This window comes from Dama dama, chromosome 21, assembly GCF_033118175.1.
Source record: "Dama dama isolate Ldn47 chromosome 21, ASM3311817v1, whole genome shotgun sequence".
In the NCBI taxonomy this organism is placed as follows: Eukaryota; Metazoa; Chordata; class Mammalia; order Artiodactyla; family Cervidae; genus Dama; species Dama dama.
The window spans coordinates 67,939,626-67,956,671 of record NC_083701.1 but is presented as its reverse complement, the minus strand read 5'-3'; the positions used below and the strand labels follow the sequence as shown (position 1 = coordinate 67,956,671).

Below are 17,046 nucleotides of genomic sequence, written 5' to 3'. Positions count from 1 at the left end.
GTAATCTGATTTCCACGTTATGCTCTTATGGCATCAAACTGCTTTGGGTCTCCATGCATTTGCACATGGACTTTCTTCTCTGTCAGTCTTTACACTGTTTTGTAACATGTTATATTCATCCACTGAAACTCAGATTAATGACACCTCTTCCAGAAAGCTTTATCAGTTCTCTCTCCCTCTCCACTGAGTCACTCATTGCTTTCATGGGCTACCTTGTACATATTCCTTATAATTTATTTATTCACTTGTCCATTTCCTCTAACAAAAAGTGCTCCTTGAGGACAGACACTGGGTCTTATTTATTTGTGCATTCCCAGTATCTTGAATGGTGTCTCAATCAAGGTAAATACTCAGTAACCACTGGAAGAATGGCTGGCTAATGGTGTGAAATTGTCAGCTCATCACTGACAGGGATGATTTATTATACCCACTTTCGTTGTACCTCTTAGCATAATGTTAAGCATTATGTTAGGCCCTCTATATTTGCCAAATTACTCTGTCTCAAACTTCCTGCTTTAGGGGCCGAGTAAACCCCAGTACTCTCAGTTCTCTTTAGTATCTCAACATCTGGATAAAAAAAAAAAATATGAAGAACAATGTGAAATGACGCTCTTTACTACAGCATACCTATATAATCTTTCTCTCCTGGTGTAATAATTACTGAACTACTTGGTTATTTAAGACACAGTACCAGTTAGTTCAAAGAAAGATTCTTAACTTATAAGTATTAATGACCCTAAAATAAGCCTGTCTCTTAGGTCGAGTATGTTTGGGTGTCTGTGCAATTTATCTGAGAACATATGCATTTGTTTAGGAATTCATAGTTTCCATCAGATTCTCAAAGGGTCTCATGACTTAGCAAAGATTAAAAGCCACTTGCTTTGAAATTGTATAAAATATAAAGATGAATGTTTCCTGATATCGTCAAACGGCCAATTAGAAGCTAACAGGAGAAGGCAAAGCTTTCCAGAAGTTCCTTCACTGTCATATAGTAAAAGCCTTTGAGTCTGAAAGGGAGACTTGAGAAATGCAACTAACTTTCTTGTTTGTGATCACAGTGGCCATGACAACGAGGCTTGCCAACAACTTCTAACAACAGGGATCTTAATTGACAACGAGCTGCCGGGCTCTGAAACCCATCACCATGTGTGCACCAAGACCTTGCTTCCCACTGGCTGCCCCAGCAGTGCCTGAACAAGGCAGGCAGGCTAAGGTAGGCCTGCCTTTGGGGACAACAGACTCCTTCCACAGCCAACCTTGGACCTCCGATGACCTTGCTGAACTTCCCTTTGACCGGGAGCTTCCCCAGCACTTTCATTCCTTCCCTCCTTCACTCAGGGTCAGGCTCGTATTGAGGTCTGATGGTTCTTCCAGCCTCCTCTGTATCCCTTTCCATTTTTTCTCATAGGCAGTTCCTCTAATAAAATCCTTATATATTTAATCCCCTCTTGGGCATCTACTTCTCAGGAAACAAACATAATCACATTTTCTGAGCTGCAACTCTGGCCGTTCCCATGCTGGCTTCTGGGCTTGTTTTATGTGGGAAGCAATACCTTTTTCAATGGCAGCCTTTGTAACACACCCAGGCATTACAGCAGCCTAACAATCACAGCTAGAAAGAAGACAAGTGTTTTCACTTGACACCGTGAAAGTGACACTAACCTTGGTTAGACACCTCTACGGTCAGGTTGTACTGCGGAGTGTCCCGCTTGTGCAACGGCTGCACCGCTAACTGAAGTGTTCCATGGTATGTTTGGACCAGGAACAGTCCATCTCGAGGAACTTTGGGAGTTTGATCCACAATTCTGTATTCTAAAACACTGTTGACAGTGTTTTCTTCATCCATGTCATGAGCAATAAGAGTTCCAATACTGCTCCCTGTAGGGAAAGAAAGAAGGAAACCCATCCGTTATTCTTTTTAGCCTATTAAAAAATGGCTTCCGTGGAGAATCGGGTTCCTAGAAGGCACTGGAAGTAACCCTGAGAAGCAGAATAAAGTTCTTAGATTGATGCTGGTGCTTCTAACCTTTTCAGCAGTACAGTGTGTGGAGCAGCGTCTTAGTTGGCTGCATATGTGTGTGTTAGTCGCTAAGTCGCATCCAATTCTTTGCAACCCCATGGGCTATAGCCCGCAGGGCTCCGCCGTCCATGGAGTTCTCCAGGCCAGAATACTGGAGTGGGTTGCTGTTCCCTTCTCCAGGGATGTTCCACCCCAGGGATGGAACCTGGGTCTCCTGCATTGCAGGCGGATTCTTTACTGCCTGAGCCACCATGGAAGTCCATTTTTAGCTGGCTAGGGCTTGCCATTTAAAAAACAGTGACCACACAATGGATGGCTTTCACAACGGCAAATTATTTTCTCAGTTTCTGGAGACTAGAGGTCTGAGAGCAAGGTGTGCTAGGACTGATTTCTTCAGAGATCTCTGGCTTATAGATGGCCATCGGCTGCATGTGTTTGCATGTAGTCTTCCCCCGTTCTGTGTCTATCTAGATTTTCTCTTCTCAGAAGGACACCAGTCATATTGGGTTAAGACTCACGCTAATGACATTGAAGACCCTGTCTCTAAATGATAGTCCCCCTTTGAGGTGCCGGGGGCTAGGACTTCACCATATGAATTCAGGAGGACCCAAGTCAGGGTCTTGAGATGAACCATCCTGGATGTGGAGTGGGCCCTAAATCCAGAAAAGGCAACAGAGACACTCACGGAGGAGGAGGCAATGTGAAGAAGAGGGCAGAGACTGCGGCATGACCACCAGGAGCAGCCAACGAATGCCAGGAACCACCAGGGGCCAGGATTCTCCCCTCTTGGGCACCTTGATCGCAGACTTCTAGCCTCTAGAACTGCGTGCGAATGCATTTCTGTTGTTTCAAGTCTCCGAGTCGGTGGTCATTTGTTATAGCCGCCCTTTTGCACATTTGCACAAGGCAAATGGTAACACTAAGAAGGACAAGCCAACTGTGCTGAATTCTAAGCAAGTTTCTGGAACAATGGCAGAGACTGACTCCACCACAGAGATAAAGACAGCACGGGGCGGAGAGCAGGCAGGCGTCCTCTCTGCCTCGCTGCAGTTTATGGACCTAAGTTTTAATTCTGTGAGCATCTCAGTCCAGGGAGTTCTAGAAGCCTGGTCACAACACAGTGCTCTACCCAGGTCTGTCTGGATGAGCTAGGATAGATGCTGGGTCATCTTGCTGCATTAAATGGGAATTGTGCATTTATCTACACACAGCCAGAATCCCACGTGAGGGCTAGAACTTGGATATATATCCCCCTTGTGGAGTCTGGCTTTATCCCCGCACCCTGTTACTTTGCATCTACTGATTCACAGGGAGATTTGGAGGGTTTTGTGAGAGAAGGAATGGAAGTACTTAGGTTATGCCTCTAAGGGGGTTGCTCTGGCAGACGTGTCTCCTGGCCAGGGGAGGAGAGGCATCAGAACGTGTGTCTAGCATGGTAGTAGCTGCCATTTCTGCGTCCTCACAAGCAACCAAGTCACCTTTGGAATCTGCATCTGCCCTTGTAAGAAAAGCACCTGTGTGCTGGAATGAAAGCACGTCTCTCTAAATTCTGTGATGGTTTGGTGTCTGAGGGCTTCCCTTGTGGCCCAGCTGGTAAAGAACCCGCCTGCAATGAGGCAGACCTGGGTTCAATCCCTGGGTTGGAAAGATCTCCTGGAGAAGGGAAAGGCTACCCACTCCAATATTCTGGACTGGAGAATTCCATGGACTCTATATAGTCCATGGGGTTGCAAAGAGTCGGACACGACTGAGAGACTTTCACTTTCACTTTGGCATCTGAGCAGCCCTGCTCAGGACCCTTCCCCAGGCAATTGAGCTGAGCGTAACACAGAGGACGCCGGTCCTCCCTCACTGTGGGGGAACCCTCCAGCTGTCAGAGACACCAGTACTGTTTGGCATCAATGACAGGGAAATTCCGGTAGGGAGCACCACTCAGTGGGAGTGGAGAACTTTATGAATGAGCCAGGAGTGAAACGATAAGGAAGCTGTGGTACATATACACCATGGAATATTACTCAGCCATTAAAAAGAATTCATTTGAATCAGTTCTAATGAGATGGATGAAACTGGAGCCCATTATACAGAGTGAAGTAAGCCAGAAAGATAAAGACCAATACAGTATACTAACACATATATATGGAATTTAGAAAGATGGTAACGATAACCCTATATGCAAAACAGAAAAAGAGACACAGAAGTACAGAACAGACTTTTGAACTCTGTGGGAGAAGGCGAGGGTGGGATGTTTCGAGAGAACAGCATCAAAACATGTATATTATCTAGGGTGAAACAGATCACCAGCCCAGGTTGGATGCATGAGACAAGTGCTCAGGGCTGGTGCACTGGGAAGACCCAGAGGGATCAGGTAGAGAGGGAGGTGGGAGGGGGGATCGGGGTGGGGAATACATGTAAATCCATGGCTGATTCATGTCAATGTATGGCAAAAACCACTACAATATTGTAAAATAATTAGCATCCAACTAATAAAAAATAAATGGGGAAAAAAAAGAAGTGTCTTGTCTCCGAGTGACAAAGGCCAGGAACAAGTGGCAGCCCAAACTGATTTAGAGGTACATACAGCATTTCTTGAGGCACTGAGAAATACTTTGGGGAGGTGGGGCTTTTATGAGAGGATAAAGTTCTGGTGTGAACACAAAGGTGTTGGTGGCAAGTGGAATTTCAGAATTAAAGTTGGCATTGCTGAGACTTGGGGACGTAAGTCTCACAAGTTTCTGGCCGATACAAGACACCAAACAGGAGAATATGAACATACGAAAGAATAATTTAGTATTTTAGTGAGCTAGATAGTAAGACCCCAAAAGGCAGGGACATTTCTGGGGGTGCCCTTTTAGGTTGTATATTAGAATAGACTCATTCTGTGTTGATTTATGAGAATTCCTGGTCCATTAAGTCTGTGAAACATCGTTATAAAATAAATTATCACTTTTGGAGAGGCTGCACCCTTGAACAATTTGTTTTACCAACAATGACATCCTCACTAGTCTCAGAAAACTAGTGCTATCCTCCCTAGTAAGGCAGGCCACCACTGTGATGGCCCCCAGCAGTCACCCCACCCCTGACAGTGATGCTTTGGTGTAACTGCCTCCTTTTGAGTGTGAGCTGGGCCTAGTGACTGATTTCTAAAGAATATGGCAAAAGTTATGGGATGTCACTTGTGAGATTAGGTTACAGAAAGACTGACTTTCATCTTACTTGCCATTTTTTTTAAACTCTCTCTCTTTCCGAATGAAAGGTACTCACCCCATGTCCAGATCCCTGACTCAGAGAAACTGTGAGGTAATAAATGTTTGTTGTTTTAACCTGCTAAATTTTGGAGCAGTTTGTTATGCAGCATAGATGACTAATACACTAAATGTTGGGCCCTACACAAAGATACTTGAGGTATCATCTACAGAGGTTTTCAAAGGTCTTCTGCACAACCAATGAGCTGAGCAGTAAGGAGTAACAGATAAGAGGTGTCCCAAATCCATAAAAGTCATAAAACTCCCAGAAATCAGTGTTCTAATAGTAGTTGTTCCTGCACAAAACTAAAGCTATCTTGGCACAGTACAAAGAAACGAAGCAGGTCAAGAACAAAAGGACAAAAACAGATAGAAATTGAACTTCATCTTCAAGCCCCATGAGCTTTTACCAGCTTCCTAGAGAGGGTGAATTGCAGGGTATCTAACATGGAGTGTGAATGTTTGTTTAAATTATTCAGCAAATTTGATGGGGTTACATCTGTCACTGACTTTTTTGGAAGGCAAATAAGAATCTATGGGAAACCATGCAGATGAGATAACCTTACACATTCATACAGGATCTTGGTGTAAGTGGTTATGGCGCTCACGGTGGGTGTGAGGGTTGTAACAGTAGTAGTAGTAGTAATAGTAGTAGTAGTAGTAATAGTAGTAGTAGTAATAGTAATAGTAGTAGTAGTAGTAATAATAGTAGTAGTAATAGTAATAGTAGTAGTAGTAGTAGTAGTAATAGTAGTAGTAGTAGTAATAGTAGTAGTAGTAATAGTAGTAGTAGTAGTAGTAATAGTAGTAGTAGTAGTAATAGTAATAGCAGCAGTAGTAGTAATAGTAGTAGTAGTAGTAGTAGTAATAGTAGTAGTAGTAGTAGTAATAGTAGTAGTAATAGTAGTAGTAGTAGTAGTAGTAATAGTAGTAGTAATAGTAGTAGTAATAGTAGTAGTAATAGTAGTAGTAGCAACGGTAGTGGCAGGAAAAGTGCTATGAGTAGGGGTGGTAGTTAGAAAACTCCCATTTTAGAACACTTCTCGCATATTCCCTGAACTGAAATACTGTACCTGTGTGAGTCCCAAAATGCATTCTACCTCTGTGCTGTGTTGGGCATGGACAACCAATCCCCAGTCAGGTTTACCTGCCCACCATTTACCCAACAGGGAGGAGAAAGGGATTACAGAGTTAAAGAAGACAGACACACACTTTCTTACCTATTTGTTCATTCTCCTGGACCTCAAGTACAGTCACTGGAGATGGACACGTAGGTGGATTATCATTAATGTCTTTCACTTTCACTTGAATTTCCAGTGGTTTTGAGAGTAGTTTTCCCTGCTCATCCCTTGCAACCGCATAGAAAACATACTATAAGAAGATCAGAGGTAAAACATGACTCCTTCATCATCCTCTTTAAAAGGCAGAGAAAACAACTATTTCAAGACTATTTCATTTATCCCCTTATTTTCAATTCATTTAGAACTGGGAAATGAGAAAATATAAAATGGATCAAATTTGTGGGGTTATTTCCATGTCTTTGAGAGCAATGAGGCACTGAGGTTCAGAACACAATTTGGGGGTTTGGGGGTGGTGGTGCGGGTGTTAAGTAAAATCCCTTCTGCTCTCAGATCTCCATGGGCACAGGATCTTGCCTTGTCATCCGTGAACCTCCTCTTAGTTTTACTCACTTCGTCCTTTTCTTCTCGGTCCAAGGGCTGAGTCACATAAATATCTCCTTCCTGGTCGATCGAAAATGGAAATCGTGGTGTATTCTCCTTGCCCACTAAGGAGTATAGAGCACCTGGATCATTCCACTGCACCTACAGGGCCCAGAGCGAAATGTGAGGAAAGACAGACCCGGACGGAGAGAAATGGAAAGGAAATAAAAACAATTTTCTAGCTCTCCATTTGAAATTTCTGACAACCTTGTTTGGATGTCTGTGGTTTCTCATAACTGCTAAATTACATTTTTAGTTTTCACCCTAAAATAATCCCTCTCCTTTTGTGCCTTTTCACTGTTATATTGCTCCAAATAAGCACATAGCGGTGTTTCTCTTCCCTAAAGCAATTCTTTGTGAACCCTCTGAAGAGTCTATAGGTTGTTCATTTGGAAGGCTGGCTGTGAAGACTTCCCGTCATGAAACACCAATTTAAGAAACAAGATATACTTAGTATCTGGCATTATCTGAGGACTAAGCCATGATGAATGACAAGCTCCCAAAACTCCTCAGTAAAGATAGGAGACACTTTCAATTCTTCACCATGCTGTTATTTAAGACAAGTGATACATAAATAAAGAACATCTCTCCCTTAACTATTTAATCTCATAGACTTTAGGGATAAGAATATTTGCCAACTCCCAGTGTTGTTTTGTAAATAACTTGGCAAAAAAAATAAAAATAAAAATCAATAAACTCAATAGTAAGTCCCATCTACTTGCTACAGACAGAGCCTAGCCTATATGATAATCTACTTACTACTAATAACAATACTTATTGAGGGTTGTGCCCCATTCCAGACATAATTCTAAATACTTTAAAGTATCTCATTAAATCCTCAAACAGTCTCATGAGGTAGACACTATTGTTATCGCCATCTTATAAATGGAGCAACTAGCACACAGAGTATTTACATGACTTGCCTAAAGTCCTACACTTAGGTTTACACTTAGATCCCATACTTAGTTTAGTGTAGAAATCTCTACACTAAACTATTTTCTCAAAGACAGCTTCGGAAGGGTATCAAGGAGCCACTACTGTCTTTTTCTAGTTATTTAAGCTCCAAGCCAAAGATCGTGTTCTTGGCTGTAAGCAAGCTCCCATTATGCCCTACAAATTCAGCCCTGCACTCTTCTTCCTCAGTTTGAAGACACACGTAGTACTTTTCCCAGGCCTGGGTATTGGCTGTGGCTGTTTATATTTTCTTTTCTTTGACAGCCCTATGAAAAAAATAAGTATATGCATTTTTTTAGCATTTACAAATCCTTATGAAGGCAACCTGAATAATAAATAGGAAGACTTTCATAAAGGAACCCAAACTGAAATTCTTTGAGTAATGAGTCCTGATATACTTTATTATCTGGTGAAGCAGAATACTTCTTGCTTTCATTTTTTTTCTTCTGAAGGTGAAATTCATTAATTCAACATTCAATAAGTGGGAAGCTGCTATATAACACAGGGAGCCCAGCCTGGCGCACTGTGAGGGCTGGGATAGGGGTTGGGGGGGGTCAGTGAGAGAGGAGCTTCAGAGGGAAGGGATATATATACAGTTATGACTGATTCTCATTGTTGTATGACAGAAAACAAACACAACATTGTATAGAAATTATCCTCCAATTAAATAAATAAATAAATAAAAGGAGGTGAAACATTTTTCACATTAAAAAACTTCAATAAATAAAAATCTTAAGTTAGATGATAGATACGGTGGGATGGGCCATTCCAGGACCCCTTAACAACAGCAGCGCCATTAAACAAAAAACAGGAGTACTAGACACTAGAACTGCCTCATAACATTAATATCATTTATCCACTTTCACTGATATTAATTAACTTCCACCACACCCCAAAGAGCTGTCGTTATCCCCGTTTTATTGGTGAGAAGTTGCCTCAACTCCTCATAAATAATAAATGACTTGTTTATGCTTCCCTGGTGGCTCAGACTGTAAAGAATCTGCCTGCAGTGCGGGAGATCTGGGTTCAATCCCTGGGTCGGGAAGACCCTCTGGAGAAGGCAATGGCAACCCACCCCAGTATCCTTGCCTAGAAAATCCCATGGACGGAGGAGTCTGGCAGGCTACAGTCCATGGGGTCACACAGAGTCATACAGGACTCAGCAACTTCACTTTCACTTTCTTTGTTTATGATCAGTCCTTGAGGTAATAGAGCAAGAATGTGGTTTTACTTCAGTTCAGTTCAGTTCAGTCGCTCAGTTGTGTCCGACTCTTTGCGACCCCATGAATCGCAGCACGCCAGGCCTCCCTGTCCTTCACCAGCTCCCAGAGTTTACCCAAACTCATGCCCATCGAGTTGGTGATGCCATCCAGCCATCTCATCCTCTGTCGTCCCCTCCTCCTCCTGCCCCCAATCCCTCCCAGCATCAGGGTCTTTTCCAACGAGTCAACTCTTCACATGAGGTGGCCAAAGTACTGGAGTTTCAGCTTCAGCATCAGTCCTTCCAATGAATACCCAGGACTGATCTCCTTTGGGATGGACTGGTTGGATCTCCTTGCAGTCCAAGGGACTCTCAAGAGTCTTCTCCAACACCACAGTTCAAAAGCATCAATTTTTTGGCGCTCAGCTTTCTTCACAGTCCAACACTCACATCCATACATGACCACTGGAAAAACCATAGCCTTGACCAGACGGACCTTTGTTGGCAAAGTAATGTCTCTGCTTTTTAATATGCTATCTAGGTTGGTCGTAACTTTCCTTCCAAGGAGTAAGTGTCTTTTAATTTCATGGCTGCAATCACCATCTGCAGTGATTTTGGAGCCCAAAAAAATGAAGTCTGACACTGTTTCCACTGTCTCCCCATCTATTTCCCATGAGGTGATGGGACCAGTTGCCATGATCTTAGTTTTCTGAATGTTAAGCTTTAAGCCAACTTTTTCACTCTCCTCTTTCACTTTCATCAAGAGGCTTTTTAGTTCCTCTTCACTTTCTGCCATAAGGGTGGTGTCATCTGCATATCTGAGGTTATTGATATTTCTCCCAGCAATCTTGATTCCAGCCTGTGCCTCTTCCAGTCCAGCGTTTCTCATGATGTACTCTGCATATAAGTTAAATAAGCACGGTGACAATATACAGCCTCGACGTACTCCTTTCCCTATTTGGAACCAGTCTGTTGTTCCATGTCCAGTTCTAACTGTTGCTTCCTCACCTGCATACAGGTTTCTCAAGAGGCAGGTCAGGTGGTCTGGTATTCCCATCTCTTTCAGAATTTTCCACAGTCTATTGTGATCCACACAGTCGAAGGCTTTGGCGTAGTCAATAAAGCAGAAGTAGATGTTTTTCTGGAACTCTCTTGCTTTTTTGATGATCCAGCAGATGTTGGCAATTTGATCTTTGGTTCCTCTGCCTTTTCTAAAACCAGCTTGAACATCTGGAAGTTCACAGTTCACGTGTTGCTGAAGCCTGGCTTGGAGAATTTTGAGCATTACTTTACTAGTGTGTGAGATGAGTGCAATTGTGTGGTAGTTTGAGCATTCTTTGGCATTGCCTTTCTTTGGGATTGGAATGAAAACTGACCTTTTCCAGTCCTGTGGCCACTGCTGAGTTTTCCAAATTTGCTGGCATATTGAGTGCAGCAGTGGTTTTACTTATCTGCTTCCAACTCCAGTGCTCTTCCACCAACTCACAGCTCTTTCTGTGTCGAGAAATCTCCTGATCTCCCAGGAAAGATCAGATCTGGGTGGGCCCCAGAGTGGATTTCCAGGAGTTAAAGCAGGAAGAGGAGGCTCAGAGTGAGACACAGGTGGGACCAGGGGAGTGCCTGAAAGGAGAGGGGAGGTACCTACAGGGGATGGTGTTGGGAAGGGGGTGGGCTCCAAAGATAAAAGTTGTCTACTCAGCTCTTACTCTTGGCCAGTCCTATCTCTGCCCCTCAGCCTATGATGGGGCGAATCTTTCACATCAAGATTTTCCCCACTGGAATAAGAAGCAACCTTTCAAAAATATTTCACAGTCTCAAATTCAAATCATGCACACGTACCACATACAACTCAACCATATCCTACACTATAGACAAGAAAAAGAAAACAGCGTTATCTACTTAGAAAATGAAGGTGAGTAAAGTTCTCTTTTAAAACTCAAATATATGTAAGTTGGGCTTCCCTAGTAGCTCAGATGATAAAGAATCTGCCTGCCATGCAGGAAACTTGGATTTGATCCCTGGGTCGGAAAGATACCCCGCAGAAGGAAATGGCGACCTGTTCCAGTACTCTTGCTCGGAAAATCCCATGGACAGAGGAGCCTGGTGGGCTGTAGTCCATAGGGTCACAAAGAGTCAGACATGACTGAAGTGACTTAGCACACATGAATCTAAGTTGGTACAGTCCAGAGTTCACCCATGATGGCAAACTCCAGAGACTTGGGGCCAGAGATTCTGTTTATTTAGTTTGCTTTATAATGATACTATGCAAAAACATCAGTGAAGACCATGAGGGTGGGCCCCGACAATGTGAGTGCATTGATTGGGCAGACTGTCAGCATTCCTTGGGCACTACCTGAGTGATTTTAATGGGGTAAGGTTGAGTCGAGTTTTCTTCGATCTCCACAGGTTCTGGCGCTTTCCAAATATTCTCCTTCACTGTAATATCCACAGGTACACTGTCACTAAAGGAATGCTCATTCAGGCCTCCCATGTCTTCCACTGAGACCACCAGCTTGTAGGAAGGATTCTTCAAAGGATCCAATTCCTGGGATCCTATGGGAAGTAGGAGAGAAAAGAAAAGAAAACGTCTCTGAAGATGATACGGATCTAGGTCCTTTGTATTGATTCAGAGAGTCCCATGAGGGCATCACTTAACTCACCTTGTGGAGTAAGTGAAATTCCTCCCGTTTGGTTGTTGATCTGAAAGTACATGACATCGTTGACCTTGGGAAGCTGCATGAGAATCTGATAAATAAGTTGGCCATTGAGTGTGGCTGGATCGTCCAAGTCTGTAGCATTGACATACATAAAGGGCCTTCCTGTTTAACAAAATGTACCCAGGGGGAAAAAAAAGATATTAAATGATACCCAAACCAACCATAGACACATTTGCCTTCCAAGGGGCAGAAATAGAGTGGAGGAATGTGCCATAATTCATATTTGTGTGGGATAAATCTTTATTCTGCTCTTTTTTCCTAGGATGAAGTTCCTTAAAGTATGATCCAGGAACCTCTAGGGGTCTTTGAGACTGTTTTTAAGGTCATAGATGTATAAAAGACCCATCCAAATCACAAGATAAATTGATCCATTTTAGCATAAAGGAATACCCCCAAAAAACATTGATATGGTTTCAGATTCCACATTGCAACCAACAATAAAGAAACCATCCCTTGCTGAGTTTTGTCTGGTGTCAAAGAGTATTCACAATTATCTGAAAACACTGTTACAATACTCCTTTTTCCAACTACATATCTGAGAGTTTTTCTTTAAATGTTTCAACCAAAACAGTATATGGCCACAAAATGAATGCAAAAACAGACATAAGAATCCAATTGTTCTCAGCTAATCAAACATTAAAGGATGTGCAAAGACTAAAACAATGCCATGTTCTCAATAATTCTTTCTATCTTCAAAAATACAGTTCTTTTTATTAAAATGTGATAGTTACTTTAAATCAATTACTAAATAGTTTTTCAATTTCTCAGTTTTGATTTCAAATATGATAACTACTGGTAGATATAACCAGTGATATAGTGGAGCCAATTTGTACAACCCAGTTGAATTTCCAGGAATTCTGTGAGTCAATTATTAACACCATTGGTAGTTTAAAATGGGTTATGGTGGGAGTACTTATACCACAGAAATTGACAAATGCTACAAATCAGAGGTTTTTTTCCTGCCCCCCCCACTCCCCAGAGAGACAGCTATTAACATTTGCCAGCATACCACTGGATATAAGCCACATATCCTTGGAAAATTTCCTTGGAGGCTGTAATAATTTTTAGGAGAATACAAAGGCCCTAAGACCAAAAAGTTTGAGAACCACTGAACTAGGAAATCCTATTGGTGAAGAATAAGACCTGCAAGATTATTACTTAGCACAGTTCAGCAGTGAACCTTTGGTATACAACCTCAGGTACTGAGACACATGAAATTACTCTACATAATAAAGTGAAAGGAATACTCTTCCTGAGTTACTGGAAGTGGGCATTGAAAAATGAGACAGAACATTAAGTAACATAGAAGGAAGCTTGAGAGTGAGTTAATGGAAATGGCCAAGAGTCTTTCTGAGAACTCAAAGTCTAATATTCATGTTTATTTTGTGCACTGTTATGACAAGATGCTCCTTCATTTCTCTAAATCTTTAGTAAAGCCTACCGCACACACCTAGGTTTTGATGAGGCGATTTCCTGGAGATGAAAGTTAAGAGAATTGTGAAAGGATGAGCCATAGCTAGGAGTTGGAAGTAAGAGAAGAAAAAGAACTGGGAGCCAGCAGTGACCATGAGAATGTGGATTCCTGGGAGGATGTGGGAAAGTAAGCTTACCCTTCCAGAGTGTTCTAGAACTGTGTGTGTGTGTGTGTGTGTGTGTTAATCACTCAGTCATGTTCTACTGTTGACGACAACATGGACTGTAGCCGCCAGGCTCCTCTGTCCATGGAATTCTCCAGGCAAGAATACTGGAGTGGGTTGCCATTCTCTTCTTCAGGGGATCTTCCCCACCTAGGGATTGAACCCAGGTCTCCCACATTGCAGGCAGAGTCTTTTCTGTCTGAGCCACCAGGGAAGCCCCTCTAGAGCTGTAAGGTATTCTAAAATCTCACCCTAAGATAGTGGTCCTTAACTGGGGGTGATTTTGCCCCCAAGAGGTATTTGGCAATGTCTGAAGACATCTCTGATATCAAAGTAGAAAGAAGGGAAGTGTTGCTCCTGGCATCTGATATGTAGATAGATGTCAGGGAAGCTGCTAACATCCTATAATGCACAGAACTGCAGCCCCTGACCAAAAAAAGAAAATACACAACAACACAAAAAAGAATTATAGAGCCTAAGATGTCAGTAGTGCCAAGGGTGAGAAATTGTGCCCTTGAGAAATGGGGGTAATAAAACAAATCCCGGAGGATTGCTGTCAAATTTAAATAAGATAAATGAAATTTAAATAAGATAAGTGTTAGTCACTCAGTCGTGCCCGACTCTTTGTGACCCCATGGACTGCAGCCCACCAGGCTCCTCTGTCCATGAGATTTTCCAGGCAAGGATACTGGAGTGGGTTGCCATTTCCTTCTCCAGGGGATCTTCCCAACCCAGAGATAGAACCTGGGTCTCCTGTACTGCAGGCAGATTCTTTACCAACTAAGCTACAAGGGAAGCCCTTAAATAAGACAGTAAGCGCTTAATGAATGATAGCCATAGCTGTTAACCATACAAATCTACCATTCTGCCAAATATCTCCAGGCTCCTGCCTATTACCTGGGCGAGAATTCTGCCTTACTGAGCCTTCATAATGTTGCTGGAGAAACACAGGTCGGTTGTCGTTGATGTCCTTCACTACGATGGTGACAGGGACCGGGCCCTCCACTGTATTGCCCTGAGCATCCAGGGCTGAGACCTGATGTTGACAGGAAAAGGAAACCTTCTTGGTAAGTCTGAACCTCATATCACACACCCAAAAGTCACTTGAAGGAAATTAGAGCCCCAATAACCAATAATCTGATAACTACAGGGGAGAAAGACACCTATAAAAGCCCAAATTGGGGGCTGCTAAAATAGAGGCCCTATCAGTTAAGCCAAGCTGACCATGACTGTGTTTTTCCAGCAGTGGGATATGCTGGACACTGGACTTGCTCTTTGCTAAATAGCTAGAATCAGTGAAATAAGGACACTTTGACCCTTGAGGGTATGGAAACGTCACGTACTATTAGACAGAGGCACTTTTGTGGTCAGTCTGCAGATTTACCAACAGAAAGCTTTTGGCCGGCTCTTTACCCACAGTTAGCTCTCTACCATTTCTGTGTATTCACATACAAACCATGAAATCTAAGGGAGAGAGGGAGGAGGTCTCTTTAGTCAGACTCTGACTTTGGTCATCGGTTACTGCTGCTTCTTGCAAAGCCCAAAGGTGTGCCATCTAGCACCGATGCTGCCTTCTTTGCAGAGCCAGAGCCCACCCAACAGCCAGAGCGAGACATCAGTGAAACATCAGAGAAGTGTCGAGTGGTTTAATCCAGGTGCCTAAGTAGGGCCTTACTTGGGATGAGTGACCCGTCTGAGAGCCTTGGCAGTATAACTTGGGTTACCCTGGTCAAAAAGCCTAAAAACGAGGCTACCTTTACCAAATCACTCTCTAGTTGGTTTAAAAAAAATGTGGACAAATGAGATGTGCAAACACGTCATTAGGGTCAGGAGAGTGGAAACGGTATTCTGTGCTGGGGATGAGTGTGTCAGTGATATTTCCAGTGCTCAGAGACTGGAGTTAGTGTCTGTTGTCTGGCGTCAGCTCACCTGGAGTCTGTGAACAGCTCTTGTTTCCCTGTCCAGGGTTTTGTTGTGATATAGAAGTCCATCAGGTTGTATCTGAAATATCCCATCTGTCTCCCCCGTTAGTTTGAAAGTCACAGCAGGAGGATTGGCCTTAAACTGGGAAAAAGCAAAAATTAGATTAAGTCACAAGGAAAAGCAATGTTGTAGAATTTGTAGTAAGTAACCAATTTCAGGAAACATTTTCATTTGCACAATCACCAAAATAAGAATTGCTAAGCTTTTAAAGGGATACATTCTAAAAGTTTGCTTTAATATTAACTAACATTCAAACTACATTTCCCTCAAGAAACAACATATGACTTAATTCAATATATTTACAAAAATCAATTGATACTTTACATTATAGCTAGAGTTAGATGAGATTTTTCTGGGAATATCTGAGAGCTGTATTACTACTAGCTTCTAAGAAACATTAAGAAGTGTAGTTTCACTGCTAGGATAAAAAAGACAGCATTTAGTACTTCTAAAAACTATGACAAAGATTGAGAGATATTTTAATGTTAAGGAAAACAACTTTAAAGTGGCTTTATTTGATAAAATTCTGTATGAAAATCTCACTTTTTCAGAAATGAAGAAAATGTCAATGATCATTCATGGGATAGCTACAGTACTTTTAAGACCATGGAAGAGAAAATTTACGTAAAATGGAGCAGACATAAAAGTCATTCAACCTCATTAACAATTTTAATATATTTTTCTATATTCACAAATTAAAAATCAATAATAGCAATGTTGTAAAAGCTCTTGTCAAGAATGTAAAGAAGTATATATATTATTAATGAAAATATAAATTAGCATAATCCTTTTGGAAATAACTTGAGGCATAAAATGTTTTTAGCCTTTAATAGCAAACATTGCTAAACAGAATTTATCTTAAGGAAATACTTTTTAAACAATAAATGGCTTGTGCTCCACAAAAAAAGAAGCCACTGAAATGAGGAGCCTGCTCATGGCAATAAAGAGTAGCCCCTGCTCACCACAACTAAAGAAAGCCCACATGTAGCAATGAAGACCCAGTGCAGCCATAAATAAATTTTAAAAATATTTTTAAAAAGAAACTAAATAAATGATGACTAAACTAACCCAGAGCAAGCAGAAGGAAATGTAAAGTGGAAATTAATGAAAAGCAAAGGAGAAAATCAACAAAACCAAAAGTTTTTTGTTTTTTTTTTTAAAGATCAATACAGAGAAAAAAAATCTTCAACTGGACTTATCTCAACCAGTTCAATATCTGGTTGAGGAACTAAGAACCTGCAAGCCACACATGGAACAATCAAAAAAAAAAAAAAAAAAAGGAACATCACTACCAAACTTACAGAGATAAAAAAAATCTAAATAGAATAATACAAGCAATTGTTTTCTCACAAATCAGACAACCTAGGTGAAATGGATGAATTCTTAGACAAAAACTACCAAATTTGACTATGCCAAAGCCTTGGACTGTGTGGGTCACCACAAACTGTGGAAAATTCTTCAAGAGATGGGAATACCAGACCATCTGATCTGCCTCCTGGGAAATCTGTATGCAGGTCAAGAAGCAACAGCTAGAATTGGACATGAAACAACAGACTGGTTCCAAATTGGGA

General features: G+C 41.9%; 1 protein-coding gene across 5 annotated transcripts in view; it reads right to left on the bottom strand.

Annotated features, from left to right (window-relative positions):
* The window catches only part of CDH17 (cadherin 17), an 88,568-nt gene that overhangs the window by 33,159 nt on the left and 38,363 nt on the right, over positions 1 to 17,046 (bottom strand). For 4 of the 5 annotated variants that reach the window (XM_061123776.1, XM_061123778.1, XM_061123779.1 and 1 more), the window contains 7 exons: positions 15,422 to 15,556; positions 14,390 to 14,528; positions 11,799 to 11,957; positions 11,492 to 11,691; positions 6,954 to 7,085; positions 6,483 to 6,633; positions 1,663 to 1,878 (listed from right to left, as the gene is read on the bottom strand). In XM_061123776.1, coding sequence (XP_060979759.1) covers positions 1,663 to 1,878; positions 6,483 to 6,633; positions 6,954 to 7,085; positions 11,492 to 11,691; positions 11,799 to 11,957; positions 14,390 to 14,528; positions 15,422 to 15,556 — 1,132 coding nt within the window. Of the gene's footprint in view, positions 1 to 1,662; positions 1,879 to 6,482; positions 6,634 to 6,953; positions 7,086 to 11,491; positions 11,692 to 11,798; positions 11,958 to 14,389; positions 14,529 to 15,421; positions 15,557 to 17,046 lie in introns of those variants that run through there. The other variant, XM_061123780.1, reaches the window with a different exon arrangement.